We start from the raw sequence: 25,514 nt of genomic DNA on the forward strand, positions 1-25,514 counted from the left end.
AACACAAGCTATGGGCTTGAAAACAAGCTTAAGGTGAAAACAAGCTTAAACACTTGCTTAGGGTGAAAAAACAAGCTAAAGGCTATGACATAGCTAAACGCTTAAACACAAGCAAAAGGTGTAGATACAAGCTAAAGGCAAAAACACAAGCTAAAGGTGATGACGCAAGCTAAAAAACTAGCTTAAGGTGGATACACAGGCTAAAGGCTAAAACACAAGCTAAAGGCTAAAATAAAGGCTATGACAAAGCTAAACGCTAAAACACAAGCTAAAGGTAAAGATTCAAGCTAAAAAATAGCTTAAGGTGAAGACACAAGCTTAAGGCTAAAACAAAGGCTTCAACAAAAGCTAAATGCTCAAACACAAGCTCAAGGCTAAAACATGAGCTAACAGCTAAAACACAAGCTATGGGCTTGGGAACAAGCTTAAGGTGAAAACACAAGTTAAACACTAGCTTAGGGTGAAAAAACAAGCTAATGGCTGAAACAAAGGCAAAGCCGCCAGTGTAAACAAAAGCCTAATGCTTAAACACAAGCTAAAGGCTAAAACACAGGCAGATGATACAGACCACACTGCCCCCATGTGTTTTGGGGGAGAAAACCAGGCCATTATCCCAGCTCCAATCACTGAGTGCAAACTCCTCCTTTTGTCTTTAAAGAAAGATTTTTAAAGTGGTTTTTCTTTCTAGACACTCAACATAGTGACCCCTAGAGTCCGCCCAGAGGACTGCAGCGTGGGTTTGCTACCCAGGAACCACGACAAGAACCGCAGTTTGGACGTTCTGTCGGCGGACCGATGCCTTCCCTTCCTCATATCGGTGGACGGAGAGAGCTCCAACTACATCAACGCTGCCCTCATGGACGTAAGTTCAGGGACGGAGGTTTGGGAACACGACGACCCGCTTTAACCTCGATCCTCCGGCGGTTCGATGACTCTCTGCTCACCCTGTGCCCCGTGTTTCTGTTTCTCTGAACAGAGCCACAAACAGCCAGCGGCCTTCATCGTTACCCAGCATCCTTTGCCCAACACCATGGGCGACTTCTGGAGACTGGTGTTCGACTACAACTGCTCCTCCATTGTGATGCTGAATGAGATGGATGCAGCACAGGTACACACACACACACACACACACACACTGACACACACTGACACACACCTGCTCTGGGCTCGCTCAGGTAGAGAAAAAGAGCAGACGGCCAGGAGCTGACCCATCGACTGGAACATCACAGCGCCTGATCAATACGCCCGCAGACTGTTTCTATGAATGTGAATGTGTATCGACAGTCCTTGGGCTTTTACACCCGGACACCACAGAAAGTTTTACTTACAGTTTGTAAAAAAAAAAAAACAAACCTCTTTAAAAACCTGGAGTTATTGACCAACATGTTGACATGTCGGGGTTCAGCTCAGCACAGGATTACAGGTACAGCGACCTGAGCAGGAGCTGTGTGGGAGGGGATGTTCCCACTCTAACAAACAGGTTTATCTTCCACCGCGCTGATTAAAAATCAGTTTTCAAGAGGATAAAACCTGCCGCAGAGCCTGGCGTTATTCCCCGTGTTTATCAGTCAGGTGATGGAAAAATTAACGAGTCAAATAGCAACCCTTATTTTATGCCTCATTTGTGCAAATTGGCTTGATCTCATTTTAATCCAGCTTTAACTCTGATTTCTTCTTTTCAGGCATCAGTTTTTTTATTTATTTTTTTTATTTATTTATTTTTTTACATTAAAAAAAAACATTTTAAATCCCTAAATCTGTCTGTATTTTGCTAAAAAATAAATAGATAAATAAATAAACAAACAAATAAATTAATTAATAAATGAACAAACAAATTAATTCATAATAAACAAATAAATAAAATAATAAATTAAATTAAATAAATACAATAGATAAATAAATAAATACATAAAATAATAAAATAATTAAATATCTAAAATAGATAAATAAATAACAAATAAATAAAACAAAACAAATAAGATAAATAAATAAATAAATAAATAAATAAATAAATAAATAAATAAATAAATAAATACACATTTAAAAATGTTCGTTTCCTGTTTTGATGTCATTATAATTTTTTATAACAAATTTTTTCAATGCCAAATTTTATTTTGGATACGAAACATTTAAGTCATTGTTTTGGCTCCATATCCATAGAGCTGGCCAATCAGGGAGCAGAGTCTCTTAAAGAGACAGCAGCTGCTTCAAAGTGTTTCAGTCAGAGACTGAAATAAGGGTTTTTAAAACACCAGGGTGGAAAAAAACAGAGTGTTTAATGAGCTGTTAATTATGGACAGATACTACGGGAGCACCAGAGGGACAAAAATAAAGACGACCCAAAGTCTGACACCCCCTCTTTAACATCTCCTCTGTCTCTTTCTCCAGCTGTGTATGCAGTACTGGCCGGAGAAGAGCTCGTGTTGCTACGGTCCGATACAGGTGGAGTTCATATCTGCAGACATCGACGAAGACATCATCAACAGGATCTTCAGGATCTGTAACATGGCGAGGGTACGAGTGCACGATTCACCTCAGAGTTGGTTGGATGTGATCTGCTGAGACTCTCACAGTTTCATGTCCAAATATTTTCTGTTTTCTGTGGTTTTCCAAAAGATAACAGTTGTTATCAAACTGTTGAGTTTTTGCCTCCTGACGTCAAATCTACCAGAAATACAGAAAAACAGATAGCTACAAGATGAAGGGAACAGATGCTTCCTGTAAAAGACGCCAACCAGGAGTTAGACTTTAGTTCCTAGGTGGTGAATTCCAACTGAAAAAGTTCCTGCTTTCCAAAAAGTCCTGGAACTCTCCATTTGCAAAAACATTTTTATCTGTCACCTTCAGTTCAGTGGGGGCTCAATACAGTGAATTTTGGCTCCTGAGAAGACACTTAAGCCCCTTTTTTTGGCTTCCAAAAGAGTAGTTAAGAGTGTTTTTTGGGGGATCCAAAGAGGGCATCCTGAACAATCCTTCAAGACCCAAAAATATTGTTTTCTACGACAATGCAAACACCAACTACCTAAGAAGTACGGATGGGCTTTTCAACCCAAAGAGCTATTCCATATTTGCCCGTAATTATTCAAACATTATCCACAAGCTGCTGCCGCCCACTAGGGATGGGTACCTTTCACATTTGAAACCATGCGGTACTGATGCCTGGTACCTGGCAATCGGTACCGGTACTCAACGGTAAAAATGGTACTTTTGTGTGTAAACGTGTTAAAAAAATATATCAATTTGTTTAATAACACAATGTAGTTTTAAAATATTTATTCTTCGGTATATAACCCTGAAATGCTATGTTCATGTCCAGCATGGAAAATCTCCTCTTCCACTCCTTCACAGTCACAAAGATGCGTTTAGGTACCTAAACATGGTACCTTTTGATTTTATGTGAATCAGTACCTGGTACTTTTGACAGAATTTGGTCGGTACCTATAAAAGTACCTGAATCAGTACCAAGGTTATAATAGTTTTGGATTTGTCATTATAGTTTACTTTTAGTTAGTTTTGACATTTTTATTTTTTATTTTCCATTACAGTTTAGTTTTAATTAGTTTTGGAGCGGGCATTCCAGTTTTTATTTAGTTTTGATTTTTGCAACAAGGCTTAGTTTTAGTTTAGTTTTCGTTTAGTTTCAGTTTTTCATACCTTATTAACCAGGTGCAGGATTCAAAAAGGTCAGAGTAAATATTTTGTCATACAGTTTATTTTCCAGTTCAACATAGTGCTCACTGCTCAGTCAATGCTGATACTGAACTGTTGGCTGCTGCCTTAAACACATGAAAATAATATGAACTTAATATAAAAGATATAAACATAAATTATATAAAAATTATGTTAACATAAATTACATAAAATTAATATAAACTAAAACTATATAAAACAATATAATCTGAGTTTAAATAATTAGAAACTTGGACTCTGTAACAATAAAGTCAGACTCAGATTAAATCAAACTATTACAGATGCTCTGATTCATTGCTCCTCTACGTTTGGTCTCAGCACAGAGCACAGCCAGTCAGTGCAGTAAACAAGCACGTCCATATACGTCGCTATGATGGTGCCGTACGGCGCTGACAACTGCCGAAAACTGTTGAAAAATTGGTTGGGAAAATGTGTCAGATTAATTTAAATCCTAAAGGCTGTTAATATCGTCAGAAACTATAACTAAGGGCATTTTCTCTATAATTGTAGTTAGTTTCAGTAAGTTTCATGAACACAAGATACAGTTTTAGTTTACTTATCGTTTTTGTTTTCTTTTCTAGTTTTTATTAGTTTGAGTTAACTGCGATGTGTTTTAAATTTTAGTTTTTAGTTTTGTTTTAGTTAACTATTATAACCTTGTTCAGTACCCATCCCTAACACCCACCCAGACACACAAACCTGCCAACATCACACTTTGACAAAGATAGAGGCTGTTCTGCTCTGCACGTCGCTCGTCACACTGACTGTGGCTGCATGCCTCGCTGTCACATGGCGTGCATAGTTGTTGACGACTCGTGATATGCTAGCCTAACCTTGCAGAGTTTACACTGCACCTTATTGTCATTCATTTTTTTCGAAGGAGTTCCTGCACTTCCCAATCCATTTTAGACACGGTGTGTTTTATTTTGAAAGTCTTTGGGCATCTTAGATAGTTTCCTGCACAACTTCTTGTCCAGTTTTGCGAAACTGACGCAACTGTGACCTTTGCCATTGTCACATGAACTGCTCTATTTTTTTATATATGTTAATGACTTTTTGAATATTCACCAATCATTGCCCGTTCCTACTGAGAGGAGTAGGCTGTCTTCTTTCCCTTTTTTTTTCCCAGTTTTCGTTTAAAAGAAAATGGAGAAAACTTACTTTGGCGCCGCTCTTTTTCTTCAAACTACGGCGACACATCCTCAGTTGGAGCGTAAGCTGCCTGAACTTTTCTGACTTGCAGCATCTCTCTATGTCTCTGTCATCTCATATCCTCGTATCCGTGCTGAGCTCTTGTCTAAAGAGCTCACCGCTCTCACCCACAGTAGTTAACGAGCAGGATTTGATTGACAAGCTCCTCCAGACCCCGCCTCCACCACAGTGAATGTCTCAAAAAGGGGCAGTGGCCTCCCCTTGCCCCCTTCTTGCACACACCACTGTCCCAGCCCCGTAATTCAGATGTTTAGTGACTTTACTTTTCAGTTGAAGGATGAGGAATCATGGGCGCACAATAAAAACACTCTTGACCCTTCGCTCGACGTGTATAAATACACGCTGGAACAACAGCCTCAGAGATAAAATGTAAGAACACATAAAAAGCATTTTTCCTCCCCGTGACCTTTCTTTCCACTTAAGCAGCTGTCAAAATAAAAGCACGTCTGACGCCGAAACACGCTGAGTTCACAGAGAGCTGCAGAGAAAACGTCGGCGAGCTGGAGGTGGTTCGATAACAACACAACATTTGGAGAAATATCCCCTCCCCGTGTTCCTCTTGTCTTCTCCTGCTCCGCTCTTTTATCACCTCCTTCCCCACCTGTCCTCCCCCTCTACCTCCTCTTGTTCCTCTCCTCTCATCTTATTTTCTCCTCCATCCGTGACGCTACAGCTCCAGAGGTTCCCCATGGCCAGCCCGCTCGCCGCCTGCTCGCTTCCTGCTCGCCGCCTGCTCCTATAGCACTTAGTGAACTCCCCACCACCTCCCTCTCTGTTCCTCTCCCTACACCTTTCAAACACATCACCGGCGTAGCGTGAAATGGCTCATATCATCGCCACAACAGCACATCTCACACTGTGAGAGCAGCTCCGGCCTCGCTGAGTCTGTACGGCCGACCGCTAAGCCATCAAATGAAAAGAGCGGAGGAGGGAAAAGGTTTGAGGGCAGGGAGGAAATAGACAAAGAAGAAAGATGAGGGGAAGGAAAGTGCATGAAGAAATCAGCAGATAAAGAGTCTGATTGGACGTGCAGAGCGTGCTGAAGTCAGGTGAGCTGGAAGAGGAAGAGGAAACAGCGTGTGTGCGAAGCGTGCAGCCAATCCGTCTGACAGTGACGGCAGGTTTTTGGTATTTCAGTCGATGGATGCCAGCCGCCTCGGGCCACGCGGCTGAAAACATTCTGTCTGCCGTGAAATTGAATTAAACATTTTAAGATGTTGTCTTTGTTCAGCCTGATTCTGTAGCTCTAGGCGGAGTGTTCGGTTCAGAAACGAGAACTAATTGGAGCACAACAGAACGCTCGCACATGACAAGAGCTTCATTATGTGTCTGCTGGATGTCTCAATCTGAAGGAGACCGCCACTGAGACGACTTGGCAGCCTCGCAGGGAGACTTCTCAGGGTGGCCGCGATGCTGCAAGCGCAGAAAGACAGAAATACAGACACAAAATATATCAGACCACCTTTGTTTTCTTCAATGTCTGATCCCACTAAAGGTTTATTACCTGGAGAAAACAGTTAACCGGACAAAAAAAAGCAGCTGATGACATCATATTAAACATCCTATCTGACACGCTTCAGCTTTGTTGTATTCCCAGGGTTTATAAGAAGACATTTCATGTCATCAGCAGCTCTGAACATGCAAAGGCCAAGAGCTGTTTCCTGCTCACGTTCAAGCTGAAGTTCATCTCAGAAGCTGTCAGCTCTCACACTATAACTAAGACAAAAGATTTATGTGAAGCCACAAAGACAGCCATGTTGGTACTGCTGGAAACTGGCCTGAGCAGGAGTCTGCAACCTTTACTTTACTTTAGCATCAGCTCACCTGGATGAGCCAGAAAATCTACATAATCTTCACAATAAAAACAAAAAAATGTATAAAATTCAATACATAGTTTAAATCTAGTGAATAAATATGGAAACAAAAAGTTACTTTGGAGTTTATAAAGTTGTATGTGGCAGTCTCAATTTTTTTTTCCAAAAAATTGCAAAAATTCAAAAATTCTCACAAATTTTGGAAATTTTAATTTAATACATATCCATATTTTCAAAACTTTAAATAAATTTGCAAAATTCGCAAACATTTTGTATTTAAAAAAATCAACAAATGTCAAGAATACAACTGTTTTAAAAAAAAATAGAAATTTCAGAAATTTCAATTTTTTAAACAAATTTGTACTTAATTAGCAAAACTTTAAATTTTTTAAAAAATTGTAAAATCGCAAAAATTTTGAAATGTAAAAAGATAAAAAAATGTCAAAAATTCAAACATTTAAAAAAACTTGAAATTTCAGAAATTTTTAAACATTTTAAATAGGTTTGCATTTTCCAAAATATGCAAAACTTAATATGTATATACATTTGCAAAATTTGCAAAAATTTTAAAAAATAAAATAAGATAAAAAAAAAATGTCTAAAACTGAAACATTCTCACAAATTTTGAAAATTTCACTTTTATTCATATCCATATTTACAAAAGTTAAAATAAATTTGCAAAAATTTTGTTAAAAAAAAAAACAAAAAATGTCAAAAATTCAAACATTAGAAAAAAGTTTTGAAATTTCAGAAATTTGTCAAAATTTTAAAAAAGTTTTGAAACTTCACAATATATCATTTTGCACAATTTGCAAAAATTTTGGAATGTAAAAAAAAAAATTAGGAAATGTCCAAAATTCAAATATTGAAAAAAAACTTTTTGAATTTCCAATATGTGTTTGAATATTTTTAACAAGTTTGTATTTTCGAAAAAATTACAAAACTTCACAGTATATAAATTTTGAAAGAATAGTTGAATTTAATAAAATGCATTGATAATAATGCTGATCTCATGATGTTTAGCTGTGCCATGAGATGACTGGTACTCATGTGTTCCTGTGTCAGGAATCCTGGTCAGACCTCCAGGGACCTTTAAATGAGAAGCACTGTGGAGAAATGTCTCTGGTTCAGCAAGGACAGTTAGAAACTGACTTCTTGAAGCTGGTCTGAAGTCACACAGGGCACAGAAGAAGCCCTTCATCACCCAGAGGCAGAGGAAGACCTGGGTACTCTCTGATAGGGATCAAGGATTGGACTGTTGGGGACTGGGTGAAGGTTCTCCTCAGGGATGGATCCAGTTTGGAGCTGATGTCCGCTCCAGACAACTTCCTGGTTGGGAGGAGACCTGGAGAAGCCTACAGACCAGACTGTCTGACCCCGACAGTAAAACCTGGGGGTGGATCAGTGATGGTCTGGGGTTGGGGCTGTTATCCTGAACAGTCTGCAGCTTCTTGACTCTGCGTTTGTTTTTCTTCAGAGGGAAAGAACTGATGATTCATTGTTGTGTTCTGACTTTGTGTTACATGTGGACAGAGCAGATTAAATATCCGTGTTCTCGTTTCTCTCGCAGCCTCAGGACGGTTACCGCCTGGTGCAGCACTTCCAGTTCATCGGCTGGCCGGCGTACCGGGACACGCCCCTCTCCAAACGCTCCATCCTGCAGCTGGTGCGGAGGTTGGCGAAGTGGCAGGAGCAGTACGACGGAGGGGACGGGAGGACTGTGGTGCACTGCCTGTGAGTCCACAAACACACACCGACACACACGGACACACACGCACACACATGCACACACACGCAGAGGCTCAGGACTCATGAGGAGTCAGGGATCTGTGAAAAGTCAGAGAAAGACGAGCGAAAAGAAACTATCCTCAATGGGAGGAGCGGTCATATTTATCTTAGATAAAGTGCACGCTCAGTTCACACTCTAGCTCACACACACACACACACACACACTCACAGACCTTTAAGATGATATATACCATGTGTGGTTTCTCCAGACTCATCCATTTTTCTGTGTTAGCTTGTTCTTTCCTGCTTTATTGTCTCCGCTGATGGAAACTGACGCTTTAAACTCAACTTTTTTACCAGCTCATGTTCCTCAGAAAAGTCCCATCGGGTCACTAAAGTAACCTGAAAAGTTTCAAAGAAGATCTCATGTTCTGTTGGAGTAAAACTTTGGACTTTTTAAACCAATCGCACATCAAAATAACTCCATGAATAATGCAAATCCAGATAGAGATCTGCTCAATCCATTCTCAGTCAGACTAAGCTGTTTATATGTATCTTAATAGTCTGATCTGGTGCTGACTAAGCTCATAGTCTGATTTCTTAACCTACATGTAAACGTACTGAGTGAAGCAGACTGGATAGGACAGCATCAGTGGCTTCTTCTTCTTCTGCTGCTGGTTTTCTGGCAGCTTCCTGTGGTGTTACTAAAACAACCAGTGGAGTAATTTAAGGGGGGAATTAGTAGAAAGAGTATTTTAATCGAGGTAAACTTAAATAACCAACGCAGCAGTAATACAATGGTTATGGTCAGCTGATCTCGTTGTAACCCCAGTGACAGTCTGAGGAAAAAGAAAAAATAATCTGCTGTTATAAAATGAGTTATATCAGGGGTATTTAACAAAGAAAAACAGATCAAACATTTTCTCCTTTCATGCTTTGAAATCAGATTTAATCCGTGTTTGTCTATTTTTACAGTAATGGGTGAAACGTGATGAATGCATCTGGTCAGAGAAAAAGTTAGATGAAGCTACAGATATCTGAGAGGAAGCTTGTTTGATGCATTTTACACCTCGAGTCTGACAGAGAATATTATCATGTGTGTTTTTTTAAAGGGGGACTCATTTTATTCAGATTACATCCTGGAGTTTTTTCTTCTCCTGTTTTTAAAATCCAGATATTTAACAGAGAGTTTTAAGATCAGAAGAAATTTTTATTCACAGAGTGAGAAAAAGCCTCAACACTCAGAATTTGAATCATAAAAGTCACATTAACTCTTTAAAACCCATCAGACTGTGATTGTTTACGTTTTACAGATAAATTACCGTAACTCCTCTATTACTAGGGCAAGAGAGAAAATTGACCATCACCAAAAATGACCATCTTTACAACACAGCCATTACAATACTGTTCAGAAATCCACGTTCAACGACTTTCAAATCACAGGAAATAGTTAATGGGAGTTGTATATATTACCGTAACTCTCCTACTATTTGGGCAAAAGAGAAACTGATACAGCTCTTTAAAGAAGAAACAACAAGTGTTACGATGGATAAATCATCATACTGTCTAGAAATACATGTTCATCGACTGTCCAATCACAGGAAATAGTTAATGGAAGTCGTTCGTATTACCATAACTCTTCTACTGTAAGAGCAAGAGAAATTTTGATACAGCTCTTTCGATAAAAAAATGACAATCCTTACAACGGAGTCATTACTTTATTGCCTAGGAATCCAGGTTCGAGGACTTTCCAATCACAGGAAGTAGTTAATGCAAGTTGTTCATATTACCGTAACTCTCCTACTATTTGGGCAAAAGAGAAATTGATATAGCTCTTTAAAGAAAAAAATGACCAACCTTACGACGGAGTCATTACTATACTGCCAAGGAATCCATGTTCTATGACTTACCAATCACAGGAAATAATTAATGGAATGATCATATTACCATAACTCTCCAACTATAAGGACAAGAAGAAAAAAAATTCCAAATGTTTCCGGAAACAGAAGAAGATGAGCTTTCTAGAAATGATATCTGACTCTTTTAGGGACAAAATAACAAAAATAAAGTCCAGCTTTACTTTTTTTCACAGGAAGTCGTTAATGGAAGAAGTTCATATTACCGTAACTCTTCTACTATTTGGGCAACAGCAAAAAAATAATACAGCTTCTTAAAGAAAAAAATGGCTGTCTTTACAACAAATTCATTTCTATACTGTCTAGGAATCCATGTTCAATGACTTTCCAATCACAAGAAAAAGTTAATGGAAGTTGTTTGTATTACCGTAACTCTTCAACTAAAAGAGCAAGAAGAAAAAATATATATATATATTTTCCTGAAACAGAAGAAGATGAACTTTCTAGGAATGACCTCTGACTCTTTTGGGGACAAAATAACAAAAATAAAGTCCAGCTGGTGTGAAAGATGCTAAAGGGTTAATGAGCGCGCTCACTGTGCAGACATGACCAAGCGAGCACAGAAACACGGAGCAGCAGAACAAATGGAGCTGATAATGAGGGAGGGAAACAGAGGATGTAAAATCTATCGACGGGAGAACTTGTTAACATTTACACACACTCACACACACACACACCATCCAAACACTGCCTGGAGCACACTGCTGGTGCTTATCCAATCCGCGTCCTTCGTTACAGCTCATTGGTCCAATCAGAATTGGCATTGATTTCTCCTCCTCTCTAACTGAGGAGGGAGGGGTTGGGTTTGTCTTTGGTGTTTTCTGTCCCTGAGAGTTTAGATTACAAGCTTTGGTAAATATGAGATGATTATTCTGAAGAAAACTCAAACACAGAGTCAGTTTATCCGTGCTCCTCCTCCTCCAATCGTCTCCGATCAACAAACGCTGAGAGTGTTTGTTTGGATTTGAGGCTCAAAACGGAAAAAAATAAACATCACTTTGGGTTTAAAGTGGAGGAAAACACTCACTGGTCTTTACTTTTTCTCTTTCCTGAGCTTAATGTGACTGATCAGTCCAGGAAAACAGCAGAGTCCTCCGTCGTCCAGCTGCCATGAACGCGGCTGTAATGGTGCAAAATGATCCTTGGAGGCAGGTGCATCTAATCCAGGAAGAGCAGCTACAGGAGCTTTTATTTTCCAACAACAGGAGGTTTGAGTCCCAGACAGACAGATCTGTTTGTGCAGGAGGAGCCTGCTTGTTTCTGCTAATCTACCAGTAAAAAACTCAGAGCCACAGAGGAAGTCAGGACTGTCTTTGACCAGGCCACAGATTAGCATGAATGCTAAGTGTTTGAAGCAGAACTTTTACAGATCCTGGAGGTTAAATCGTGTTTGTTTTCTTCTGTCTTTGAGGTAAAAAATGCTGGAGCAGCTGTATCTACTTCAGTCTTCAGTCAGGGAATCTTTTCGTTGATGTTACAGACTCTTGGATGAACTCTTCTTTTGTAAAAACAAAAACTTTTAGTGGGTGTGACTCTAGATGTTGGACACAGGATCTTGCTCTCTCTTTGTGTTTCATAGCGTTTATTCTGAAGACAGTCTCTTTTCCATGACAAACTGAGCTGTTGGCCCCTGCTCCAACACAGATAAATGCACAGCTCGTTAGTTACACTGTGCATTAGCCAGCACAAAGCATGTGGACATAAGCTAGACTCAGCTACTACGGAATGACGCTTTGGACATGACATCGATTTTTTTTTTTTTTTTTTAATAAAAATTGTGGACAATTTTGTATTTTCAAAAATTTGCAAAACTCAAGAAATATGTAAATTTGCAAAATTTTCAAAAAAATAAATTATTTTTTTTAAATAATTCAAAAATCTAAATATTTCCAAAGATTTTTGAAATTTCAAAATTTTGCAACAACTTGACAAAATCATTTAAAATTCTAAAATTTGTAGAACATTTTAAACAAGTTTTTTTTTTTTAAGTAAACTTAAAAGACATATAAATATGACAAAATTTTCAGAATTTTTGAAATAATACTTAAATCTTATTTAATGTATTGATAATATGGCTGAACCCTTCATTTTTTGTTGTGCCATGAGATGACTGTGCACTCATTGTTCCTGTGTCAGGAATTGTTGTCAGACCTCCAGGGACCTTAAAACGAGTGGGCATTGCCCATAAATGTCACTTGTTCAGCAAGGACAGTTATGGACATGCGTTGGTTCATTTCCTGGTCCTTCAGCCTCCTCCCACAGTCCAAAAACATGCTCATTAGGTTAATTGATCACTCTAAATTATCTGTAGGTGTGAGTGTGTGAGTGAATGGTTGTCTGTCTCTGTGTCAGCCCTGTGATTGGCTGGTGACCAGTGCAGGGTGCACCCCACCTCTCGCCCAATGACAGCTGGTATAGGCTCCAGCCACCCGTGACCCTGAACAGGATAAGCGGTCCAGAAATGGATGCAAAGCTCCAATGATCCAGACTTTTTTCGGTAACGTTAAAGTTATAAATTCTCCGAAATATTCAAAAACTAGGGTCAGAAAAATATAAGAAATAAGGTCTCAATTAGGGACAGCTGGCAAATCAGGTATTCTTAAAGGTGCTGACCGAAGTCGCACGTAAAATTAAATGGTACGATGTTAAGGTACCTGAACGCATCATTGTGACTGTGAGGGAGTAGAAGAGTAGCTGATTTACCATACTGGACATGAACACAGCATGACAAGTTTATTTGATGAAGAATAATATGTTAAACTGAAAAACATTACGTTTTTTTTTTTATTAAACAAATTAATATTTATCCCCGCATTAACACAAAGAAATACAGAAAACTGGTTGAGTACTTTCAAATGTGAGAGGTACCTATCCCTGTTTTCAACTTACAAATTTTGCAAAATATACCCTGCTCCTTTTTGCTCCTTTTTACTCCAGTTTAGCGTCTGTTTGTGAAAATGGGCATCCCCTCTCTCTGATGCACAGAGCTGTGCTGCACGCTCACATCCTGAGGAGGAAAAGTCTGTTTACAGATAAAACACTCCAAAAACTGAAATCTAAGCCAGATATCTACATTTTGATTTTTGGTTAAACTGACTAATTAGACTTAATTTGAGTCTCATTCACCTGACAGGTCCAGAAAAATAACTTAGCTCAAGATATTAAAAGGAAAAAAAATGACCCCAAAATTGTTAAAAAGATTTTTTTTAAAGGCCAAAGGGGTGAGAAAATGTACTTGTTGAGTTTCTTGAAAATAAGAATAAAGTCTAAATACAAGAAATGTGTAAAAAAGAAAAAAAAATGCAAAGAAAAAGGCAAATTTTGCAAATAAAGCCAGTGCCAAGTGATGTTATTTCTTTTTTTTCAGACTTACAGGTTCAGCTGGTGTAAAAACTTTTTGAGTCAGGTTTTTAGCTGTAAAACTTTCATCTCTGCTTCTTAAAGTGTGAGTCCTTCAGACTTCAGGATCGATACTTTACATCTGGGTGTTTCAGGAGGATATAAGCAGTGAGGAGTGAACACACCTCATCTCTGACCTCTATTCAAATCCATACCCACAGCTTCTGTCATCTCTGGGAACGACACAGACCTTCATCATCTCAGAATAAGACACAGACTGTCAGACTCTGAAAAGTTGGTCCACGTTCAGCTTCAAATTTACCCAAAAGAAGGAAAATTAAAAAGATAAAGGCACGACGAATCATCCGTCTAACCCGGTAATCATGAGTGACGAGGATCCCTGCGCTCTCTGCTCCCGGCTAAAGACAGCCGCGGCAGCTAATCAGCCCCACATATTGATTTCACAGACTCAGTAATACCAGAGATAAGGAGAAACATGATGGTTCAATCAGCAGCTGCTGGAAATTGATTATTTTTCCTGCTCCTCTCTTGTCCTGGAGGTTAGAGTCTGATGGGTCTTTAGAGCCGAGTGCATGTCTCATTTTCAGCACGTCACACCGGAGGAGGCTGGAGAGGAGACGAGTTAACGCATCAATCTGCCTCTGATACCTCATTTAAAGATACGCAGACTCTCTGAGCTCTTTGTGGATGAAAAAGACTTTTTTAAAAGGCAGAGAAGAGAAGGGGGGGTGCACAATCAACCCACCCCACGGCCTGATTTTTGAAAAATGTGTGTTTATGTTCCCCTTAAGTCAAAACGTGAGCTACAGGGTCGCTGAGCAGCAACAGGGCATGCTTCATTGTCCTCTTACGGGATGGAAATGAGAGTCACAGGGCCATCCTAGGAGGCAGAATGTAAGCTAAAGGGGCCTTTTGAGTCAAAACATGCTTAAGGGCTCTTTTAGGGGCTAAAATGTCTTTTAAAGTGCTCTCTCAGAGGTCAAAACAGGCGCTACAGTGCCCACTTTGAAGCTAAAACTCACATTAAGTGTCCCTTGATTCAAAATACCCATCAAAGTTCCCTCTTTAGAAAAATGCATGGCAAAGTGCCCATTTGACATGCGCTATAGTGCTCTCTTACGAGAAAAAATGTGCGTTATGACGTCCTCTTAGGAGTCAAAATGGGCACTTACCTCACTGCTTGGGAGCCAAACGTTAACTCAAATGCCCACTTGGCTTAAAACCCCAACCACAGTGCCCTATTTGGAGCCAAAACATGCGCTAAAGTGCCATCTCAGGAGGAAGAACGCATGCTAAAGGGTTGTTAAAGTGAGCTAAAGTGTCCTTTGGGAGCTCAAATGCTTTCCAAAGAGCTCTTTTAGAAGCCAAAACATACGCAATAGTGCCCTCTTGGAACCTTAAACTCACATGAAGTGTCCCTTAAGTAAAAACACAGGCTGAAAGGGTTTCTGAGGAGCAACAGTGTTTGCCAAAGTGCCCTCTTGGGATAAAAATGTGCGTTGAAGGGCCATCATAGGAGCCTAACTCGTGCTCAGGTGCCCTCTTGGTTTAAAATGCCCACCAAAGTGCCCTCTTTGCAGCCAAAATGCATGCTGCACACTACTGTCCTCATGGGAGTCAGATGTGCACTTGAGTGGGCCAGAATGCAAGTGCCCTTTGTGGGCTTAAACATGCGCTAAAGTGCCATCTTAATAGAAAAAAACAAATGCCAAAGGGCACTTTTTTGGGTCAAAATGTGCTAAAATGCCTTTCAAAGAGCTCTCTCAGGAGCCAAAACATGCATTATAGTGCCCTCTTGGAACCTAAAACTCACATAAAGTGTCCCTTAAGTAAAAACACAGGCTGAAAGGGTCTCTTAGGAGCAACAGTGTATGCCAAAGTGCCCTCTTGTGATGAAAATGTGTGCATAACGGCTATTATAGGAGCCAAACTCATGCTCAGGTGCCCTCTTGGTTTAAAATGCCCATCAACGTGCCCTCTTTGCAGCCAAAATGCATGCTACATTGTCCTCTTGGGAGTCAAATGTGCACTGAAGTGCCCTCTTTGGAACCATGATGCATGACAAAGTGCTCTTTGGGGAGCTAAACGTGCACTAAAGTGCCATCTTAGGAGGCAGAACATTTGCTAAAGGGGCCTTTTGTGTCAGAATGTGCTGAAGTGCCCTTTTGGGAGCTGAAATGCCTTTTAGAGTGCTCTTTCAGGGGCTAAAAAATGTGCTTTAGTGCCCACTTAGAAGTCAAAACTCACATAAAGTGTCCCTTGATTCAAAATGCCTGAAGTACGCTCCTTTGGAGCCGAAATGAATGGCAAAGTGCGCATTCGACAAGCGCTATAGTGATCTCTCGGGAGACAAAATGTGTGCTAAGATGTCCTCTTAGGAGTGAAATTGGGCACTAACATCCCCGCTTAGGGGCCAAACAGCATGCCAAAGTGCCCTATTTGGGAGCCAAACCTTAGCTAAAATGCCCACTTGGTTCAAAACACCAACCACAGTGCCCTGTTTGGAGCCAAAACATGCGCTAAAGTGCCATCTAAGGAGGCAGAAACAAGCTGAAGGGGCGCTAAAGTGAGCTAAAGTGCCCTTTTGGGAGCTAAGTGCTCTCTTGGAACCTAAAACTCACAAACGGTGTCCCCTGAGTTAAAATTCGGACTTAAAGGGTCTTTTAGGCGGGAAAGTGCATGCCAAAGTGCCTCTTTGGGATGAAAATCTGCGCTGAAGAGCCGTCATAGGAGCCTAACTTGTGGTTAAGTGCCCTCTTGGTTTAAAATGCCCACCAAAGTGCCCTTTTTTGGGGCCAAAATGCATGCTACATTGTCCTCTTGGGGGTCAAATGGGCACTGAAATGCTCTTTTAGGAGCCATGATGCATGCCAAAGGGGCCTTCTGAATAAGAATGTGCTAAAGGGCTCTTTTAGGAGCTAAAATGTCTTTCAAAGTGCTTCATCAGGGGCTAAAACATGGGCTATAGTGCCCACTTAGAAGCTAAACTCGCATAAAATATTCCCTTGATTCAAAATGCCCATTAAAGTGCCCTCTTTGGAGCCAAAAAGTATTTTAAAGTGCCCATTTGACATGCGCTATAGTGCTCTATAAGAAGCCAAATGTGTGCTAAGATGCCCTCTGAGAAGCCCAATACGAGCTAAAATACCCACTTGGCTTAAAACCCCAACCACAGTGCCCTCATTAGAGCCAAAATGTGTGCTAATTAGGAGGCAGAATGCATGCTGAAGGGGCTTACATAAGTCAAGTGTGCTAAAGTGCGCTCTTGAAAGCTCAAAACAAGCACTGAAGTGCTCTCTGAGGAGCCATTACACAAGTCAAAGTGCCCTGTTGGAGCAAAACGTGCGCTAAAGTGTTATCTCAGGAGGCAAAATGCACACTAAAGAGGTCTTTTGAGACCAAATGTGCTTAAGTGTCCTTTGGGAGCTAAATTGTCTTTTGAAGTGCCCTTTTGGGATCATGACATGAGCTAAACTGCCCTCCATAGCGCCAAATCATCCAGTAGAGTGCCCCTCTTTAGGGGCACTCCAATAAGTGCGCTAAAGTGCTCTGGAAAACATGGAATTCAGCGCCCTCTTCAGGGGCGAGAATGAGCTGTACATGCTTTTTCTTTCATTTCGCTCCAACCCTTCAAAAAGTCTTCCCACGCCACAGAGGAGAGGCGTCTCTGTGGCGTGTGCGTTGGAGGACAAACAGCTGAAGAGTTTTTAAAGTGTGTGTTTTTAAAGTGTGTGTTTTTAAAGCGTGTGTTTTTAAAGTGTGTGTTTTTAAAGTGTGTGTTTGTAAAGTGTGTGTTTGTAAAGTGTGTGTTTTTAAAGTGTGTGTTTTTAAAGTGTGTGTTTTTAAAGCGGCCGTCGCTCTGAGTCTGAATCTTTAATTCAGTCTGAACTCTGAGAGAATCCATCTGGAACCAGTTTAAAGGGACGGTCTAAAGAACGGTCTGAAGCTCTTTGCACGGCGGGGGGTCTGCCTGCTGACAGCCAGTTAACACACAATACATCCACACACACACACACACACACACTCACACAGACACACACACACAGAGCTGTGTTTGAATCTCTGGACCCATTAAAGCGAACTGTCTCCAAAAAGCCGGCGTAAGGTGAACACCTCCCTGCAGACGTCTTAAAGCCATTAGCAGAGCTCTCATTGTTTTCTCGCGCTGACAGCTTCCTTTGTGCGCCGTGTTCTCCCCGTGACATCCCGTCACTCTGTGTCTCATTTTTCTTTCTCAGCTTTTGTTGTTTTTCTTGTTTTACATTCTCAGAACGCTTAAAACGTCCGTCTCTGTCTCAGACGTGACGCGCTGAAGCTTGTTTGTTCTCTGCAGATATTTGCATTTCTAAAAAGAAAGTTAATCCCACTGTAACTAACTTTTGTCACTGTGCATTTTTTCATCACCATTGTTTTAAATTAGAGCTTTTTACCTGAGTTAGCTGCTGCTTTCATGAGTTCATACTGACTCAGGCCGACTTCTGACGACTGGAACAAAAAAGAGATGAAACAAAAACTAAACATGAGTTAAAGAAAGAAGAGAAAGGGTTAAAGAAACACCAGTTAAGTTTTACTTTATCTGCGTCTTTGGGACACAGCCCCAATGGACACTTGAGGAACTGCAGTTTTGTCAATTTATGCCTGATTTGCTTCACCTGTCAACCAGAGTTGACCATTTAATGACTTATAATCAGAGATAGACTGATGTATTTCTTTTTTCAGGGCAGTAACAGTAAAAATATCTGCATCATTGTTTTAAATATAAGTCCAACTCTTAACTCTTAGCATATGTTTATCAAACAGCTCCCAGGCTCGGCAGCATGTCTCACTAAGTTAAATGAAAACTGGGACTGGGATTTTAAAGTCATTTTCAGGAGTTTGCTGCTTAAAAAGGTAGAATAACGAGTATCGTATTGAGAGGCACTTGCCAATACCAATAATAATAAACCGATAATCTGTCCAGCTAATTATTGGTCTATCCTTACTTAGAATCCATGTGTGAGAAGCAGACGACAGCTAAAATGAATTTTGTGTTAAAAATAATAAAATAATTAAAAAAAAACAGGTATCTTTTGAATTACAGGTGAGAGCAACCTGGCAATAAACTCAGGCTACAACAATGATGCTAATGGTGCGAACAGTTAACTTTGTACATAAAAACCATCTTTAAATCACACCAGTTATCCAGACGGATAAAACCGGAGGTATTGCGTCCAACATTTAAAAACGCCCAAGTTAAAAGTCACTTAAAAGAGCAACGAGACGTCCTCTTTGTTGCAGGCTTTTCCTCGGAGGCACTCCCACTGCCGTACGGGTACTGCCAAAACAAGAGAAGGCTGGCAGTATATAACGCTTAAGACCCTTAAGCTAGCCACTAGCAATTCCCACCCAGAGTGTTACTGTTTTCCCAAAGGGTTACTCACACCATCGGCAGCTGCGTGTACTCCCCGTCGTAACACTCCTCCACAGGTGGTGGCTAGCTGTGCTGCTCCTGCTTGGTCTCGGGCCCTTGCGCTGCGCTGCGCCTTGCCTTCTTCTCTGGTCTCTTTCTCATTGGTTTTGGGGCCTCGTCTCTCGTGCTCATCCTCTGTCTTGCTCTGTTGCCCCCATCTTTGATTTTTCTCAGTCTCTGGTTTCCAGGGCAGCTCCTTTTTCCCTCCCCCCCCAGCTGCCGATTGGTCGAGTGGGCTCCTCGTTTTGCTCCCAATTGGTCCACCAGGTTATCCACTGAAGCCCACAAACTCAACCCATGCATCCAATTTATAATCAGTGCATCAAGGCAGGTGGTTAAATCATTGTAAAAACATGCAAAATAAAACAGACTAAAAGCAATACAACACACATCACTAATTAACTCAATTATAAAAGCATCCCTAAGAAATGTTCAATAAATGAATGATAAAACCCATATTTCTGCCTTATTACACATGCAGTCGTTAGAAATATCCCCGGTCTGTGGTACAGTTCATATGTTTATGGATTATCTGGATTCCTCACGGTGAAAAGTCGTTTATCAGCTCAGATATTTCTGTCGTCTCCATGCTCTTTGTGGATCAGGTTGATGCAAATGCTTGGAGGTATTCTCTGTGCAAAACATGGGTTACATGCAGAGAATATTCCTTAACATAGAATATAATATAATATAATATAATATAATAGAATAGAATAGAATAGAATAGAATAGAATAGAATAGAATAAAAAGCCTTTATTGTCTAAATGAAACTTGCACACAATGAAAGCTGTGGAGAAAAAAACCTTGTTGACGTGTGTTTTAGTCTCTTTATTCACACGTTTTCTTGTCTTTTAGTCTCATTTTAGCCGTCGTGGCTAATTTTTCAGAGGGATTGTGTTTTGTTGTTGTTGTTGTTGTGATTGTTTGCTGATGAAGATGTGCTCTTCCTCTTCCTCATCCTCTGCAGTACGGGCGGAGGGCGTTCAGGGACGTTCTGCGCCATCTGCAGCATCAACGAGATGATCCAGCAGCAGAACATCGTGGACGTTTTCCACACCGTCAAGACGCTGAGGAACAACAAGACCAACATGGTGGAGACCATGGTGAGGAGGCGTCGGTATAATCGTTTAAACACTTCCTCCTTCATCCTTCATGGTTTGACGGTGACTAACGTCTCCTCCTTTCTCCCTCTCTCCTCAGGAGCAGTACAAGTTCTGCTACGAAGTCGCTCTGGAGGCTCTCAGCTCCTTCTGATTGGCTGCCGACTGAAATCCTCTCCTCTGATTGGCCGTTGATGCAGCCATCATCCTCGACGCAAAGCTGGGTCGAAGCAGAGCGTGAAAGCGCTTCACGACCTGTGAGCGTGTGTGTGTGTGCCTGTGTGTGTGTGTGTGAGAGAAAGTGAGAGTGTGTGTGCACGACGTGTACAGCAGAGTAAAAAAGAAGTGGCAGACACACACTCGGCTGTTTGGGTGTGTGTGTGGGGACTTTTCATGCTTGTACAAAGAGAAAAGAAAAAATGATATGTTGAAAAATGAAATCAGATGTTTAAAAAAAAACGAAGCGCCACTTTTCCTTCTTCTCTCTGTCCTCTGCCGGGCTGTGATGTGACGACTGTACAGTTTCTCCTTTTTAGATCTACTCTACGCCTTGAATGTTGTCTCCCTCTGAGGGCTGGGTGCACACTGGAAGACGTTTTTTTACTTTGCATTCTCTAAAAAATCTCCACGCAGAGTAAAACTCATCCTGCAGATTCATCAGTTATCTGACTTCAGCTGAAGAGAGGCTGTCGATGTGGAGGATTGGATTAAATCAAGGTTTTAAAAACAAAGCGAAACCAAATAATTCAGCTCATTTTCCCCTGAAAGCGACATGGTGATGTTTCCTGTTTTGACCTCCTCTTTGTTCGACGTGAGAGGAATCCGTCGCCGGCAGAACGTGGTGAATTTCCCCAAACTCCACGACTTTATTTCTGTGTGAAAAGCTGCATGTCGAAGCATTAAAAGACAATTTAGCAAACCAAACAAAACAAATCAGCTCCCCGCCCGTTCCTCTGAGGCTGGAGCAGAGAGGCGGTCTGGATCTTTTGGTGTGCATCCACCCTTTACTGTAAATAAGATCTGACAACCACAGTCAAACAAACAAACAGACAAACATCACGCACCAGACGCAGCACAAACACAGCTTTTCGTTTCCGGCACGTCGCTCCCAGAAGCTGTTTGTGTGGCTCTGATTTGGATCGTCTTACCTTCCAGCAAACCGTCCGTCTCCAGCGTTTAGATTTATATATTTTTACATATTGTACATTTTGTCGACATCAGAGGGACTCAGGCGCGAGGAATCTGAGCCTGTTTGGATCTGAAGCGCTAAAACTCATCCAAGTGTAACTTATTCTCCTTTCTTCGCCCTGCTTTGACTCAAAGTGAAGTTATTAACTGAAATCTCCTCCGCTCCTTTTCTCCTGAGCGACAGTCAGGCCAAAGCAATCGATCTGAAGCCTTATGTTTATTTGAAGTCAGAGCTGCATCCTGTTAGCTTTGATTATTCACACTTTTTAACTCTTCTTTTATTTTCCAGAAGGACAAACTTTTATCCTGCATTTTTCATTAGACTTAGGAGTAGAAGGAGCTAGAAAATACAATTTGTACAATTTATGACCCAAAAGATATCACTGTTTATCGATTCATGCTGTGATTATATGATGGTTTGCAAAGTATTTACAGCCTGAAAATATTACAAAAGAAGCATTTTGATGTTGAAACTAAAAGAGATTATTGTTTTATGAAATATATCTGCTCTTTCTTACTCTGCTCACACCAAGTTGTGTCAAAAATAGTGTTAAAAGCACCACCAAATTTCTGGAAACGTTGCGTTAATAGGTATAAAAATCAGCTGGAAGGACATCTCCCGACTAATTATGTTGATAAATTAAACTTCTTATTGTTGGTCCATGCATTTTTGCTCGCTGCTTCTCCTACAAATTCTCACCAATTTTCACCGTTCAAAGTTTAAAATGTTCAGAAAGTTCAGAAGAATTGCGTGGTTACGTTTCATGTTGCTAACCATTGTACTTTTTAAAATATTCAGCACTTTCCAAAAAAATTATATCGATTAAAATGAATGGAGATGATCCATCACAATGGCAACCACCCAGCTGATGATGTCATAAGGGGTTTCTTACTCTGCTCACACCAAGTTGTGTCAAAAATGTGGTTAAAGCACCACAAAATTTTTGAAAACTTTGCGTTATTAGGTCTAAAAATAATCTGAAAGGACATCTCCTGACTAATTATGTTAAAATAATAAACTTCTTGTTGGTTCATGTGTTTTTTGGCTTGCTGCTTCTCCTACAAATTCTCACCAATTTGCACAGTTCAAAATTAAAAATGTTCAGAACATCAAGGAGTAATGCATGGTTGTGTTTCATTTTGCTAACCACTGTACTTTTTAAAATGTTCAACTTTTCCAGTATCTTTTGGCCCATTAAAATGAATGGAGATGATCCGCACTATGGCAACCACCCAGCCGATGATGTCATAAGGGGTTTCTTACTCTGCTCACACCAAGTTGTGCCAAAAATAGTGTTAAAAGCACCACCAAATCCTGAAAACCCATCTCCTGACTAGTTACTAAAAATATTAGACCTCTTATTGTTGGTCCATGCATTTTTGCTCGCTGCTTCTCCTATAAATTCTCACCAATTTTCACCGTTCAAAGTTAAAAATGTTCAGAAAGTTCAGAAGAATTGCGTGGTTGCATTTCACATTTCTAACCATTGTACTTTTTGAAAATATTCAGCATTTTCCAGGATCTCTTGGCCCATTTAAATGCATGGAGATTATCTGTCACTATGGCAACCACCCAGCTGATGATGTCATAAGGGGGTTTCTACTCTGCTGGCACCAAGTTGTGTCAAAAATATTGTCAGAGCACCACAAATTTTTTGAAAAAGTTGTGTTATTAGGTCCAAAAATCAGCTGGAAGGACATCTCCTGTCTAGTTTTGTTGAAATATTAAACTTCTTATTGTTGGTCCATGCGTTTTTTGCTCGCTGCTTCTCCTACGAATTCCCACCAATTTTCACCATTCAAAGCTTAAAATGTTCAGAAAGTTTAGGAGAATTGCATGGTTAGGTTTTGTAACCATTGTACTTTTAAAAATATTCAGCACTTTCCAGAATTTTTTGGCCTATTAAAATGAATGGAGATGATCCGTCACTATGGAAACCACCCAGTTGATGATGTCATGAGGGGTTTCTTACTCTGCTCACACCAAGTTGTGTCAAAAAAAGTGTTAAAAGCACCACCTATTTCTGAAAACCCATCTCCTGACTAGTTACTAAAAATATTAGACCTCTTATTGTTGGTCCATGTGTTTTTTGCTCGCTGCTTCTCCTATAAATTCTCACCAATTTTCACCGTTCAAAGTTTAAAATGTTCAGAAAGTTCTGAAGAATTGCGTGGTTGCATTTCATATTTCTAACCTTTGTACTTTTTTTTAAAATATTCAGCATTTTCTAGGATCTCTTGGCCCATTAAAATGAATGGAGATGATCCCTCACTATGGAAACCACCCAGCTTATGATGTCATAAGGGGGTTTCTGACTCTGCTAACACCAAGTTGTGTCAAAAATGTTGTTATAGCACCACCAGATTTCTGAAAACATTGCGTAAGTAGGTCTAAAAATAATCTGGAAGGACATGTCCCAACTTATAATGTTGAAATATTTAACTTCTTCTTGTTGGCCCATGCATTTTTTGCTCACTGCTTCTTCACAATTTCTCACCAATTTGCACAGTTCAAATTTTGAAATGTTCTAAGCACCCAGGAAAATCGTATGGTTACGTTTCATGTTACTCACCATTGTACTTTTTTAAATTTTCAGCATTTTCCAGAATTTTCTGGCCCATTAAAATGCATGGAGATGATCCGTCACTATGGAAACCACACAGCTGATGATGTCATAAAGAGTATAGCTTAGGGTTCCGAACAGAGGTTACAAATGGTGTGAGAGTTTAGCCCAGCTCCCTATCACCGTGGAAACCACACAGCTGATGATGTCATAAGGATTTTGAGTTTATAAATAAGACTGGTGCATTTAGGGCTCAGGACATGCCCCCTCCCCTTTAGCTTGGTTAACGGTCATCAGGTTAATCACATGACCGGGTAAGGACTATAGGAGTTAATGACACAGCGCAGATATCTTTAATAAAACAATAATATTCCTAATTTAAAATATGATATACTACCTTTGCAAACCTTAAAAACACTGTCAAACACTCTCATGAAGTCAGGATTGTAAAAACAACCTTTGAGCCTCGCCTTAGCGGTTTCCCCGGCACGCCATCTGTGATTAAGCCGACAACGCGAAGCCAAACAGACGGGTCACATTTACTCTCCCTCTGCAAACAGAGGCTTGAATTCAATTTCCACGCAGCACATCAAGGTGTAAGTTTGCGTCTGTTTAAAAATTTATTGAACACAGTCGCTCTTCACTGCGACAGGAAATGATTTCAGCCGACGAGTTATCGAGTGTTCAGGCCAGGTGTGTGTGTGTGTGTCACCTTCAGTCCTGATGACAAACCAAATCTGTGCTCCTGTTTAAAGAAGAAACGTTCTGAGGTTGTTTGGATACAAAGATGTTTTTACCCTGAAATCTGATTCCCACCTCCGTGTCTCACCGGTTTTCAGATCTTCTTCTCTGTTGAGGACGTGTTTCGTTTGTTCTTAGCGTGTCGTTGCTCTTGGCCACATCTGGAGTGCTTCTCTTTATTCGTTTGCCAGAGTCCAGTTCAGGCTCAGTAATGGACCTAATGAGACAGAGGGTGTTGTAATGAAGACAATGTGAATGCCAGAATCATGTTTATTTCCACTTTAAGGCTTTATTGTGTTGGCTCGGGTCACGGCCGCTCATGTGTTTGAGATATTTTTCTTTTCTTTATCAAATGTTTTTCTTTTGGTCTGAATTTGTACATTTATTTTGTATAATTATTCTTCTGATGATTATTTGTCTAGCAAAGTGTTGTTTAGATCTGGTGACGCCATTACCATTGGTTGTTTAGTTGTTTGAAATGTGGTTAAAATGAAATAAAGGGACCAAAACGCCAAGTTGGGATCGTCTGTGTTTTATTTTTTTTAATTTTTCAGGCTGATATTTTATCAAATGAGCACAAACTGACATCATCAGCATACGAGTTGATCCTACAGTAAACTCCATTCTGCCAGTGTAGTAAACAAACTGTAAAGAGTCTTGAAAGTAAAATAATGTATTGATGAAATACACTACTCACAGTAAAATAGGGACATTGTGACTGAGTGGATTTTATACTTACGGTGTTTGTTTA

At 40.2% G+C, this 25,514-nt stretch overlaps 1 protein-coding gene across 16 annotated transcripts in view; it reads left to right on the plus strand.

The window, feature by feature from the left end:
• Positions 1 to 25,271, plus strand: part of ptprt (protein tyrosine phosphatase receptor type T) — a 486,185-nt gene extending 460,914 nt beyond the window's left edge. For all 16 annotated transcript variants that reach the window (XM_074668102.1, XM_074668200.1, XM_074668208.1 and 13 more), the window contains 6 exons: positions 689 to 862; positions 977 to 1,108; positions 2,389 to 2,514; positions 8,287 to 8,450; positions 20,138 to 20,273; positions 20,371 to 25,271. In XM_074668102.1, coding sequence (XP_074524203.1) covers positions 689 to 862; positions 977 to 1,108; positions 2,389 to 2,514; positions 8,287 to 8,450; positions 20,138 to 20,273; positions 20,371 to 20,424 — 786 coding nt within the window. In that variant the 3' untranslated portion in view covers positions 20,425 to 25,271. The remainder of the gene's footprint in view (positions 1 to 688; positions 863 to 976; positions 1,109 to 2,388; positions 2,515 to 8,286; positions 8,451 to 20,137; positions 20,274 to 20,370) is intronic.
• Positions 25,272 to 25,514: the final 243 nt, after the last annotated feature.

The sequence above is a fragment of the Halichoeres trimaculatus genome, unplaced genomic scaffold (genome assembly GCF_033239565.1).
Source record: "Halichoeres trimaculatus isolate MK-OKI-2021-1 unplaced genomic scaffold, fHalTri1.1 fHalTri1_scaffold_1, whole genome shotgun sequence".
Lineage (NCBI taxonomy): Eukaryota > Metazoa > Chordata > Actinopteri > Labriformes > Labridae > Halichoeres > Halichoeres trimaculatus.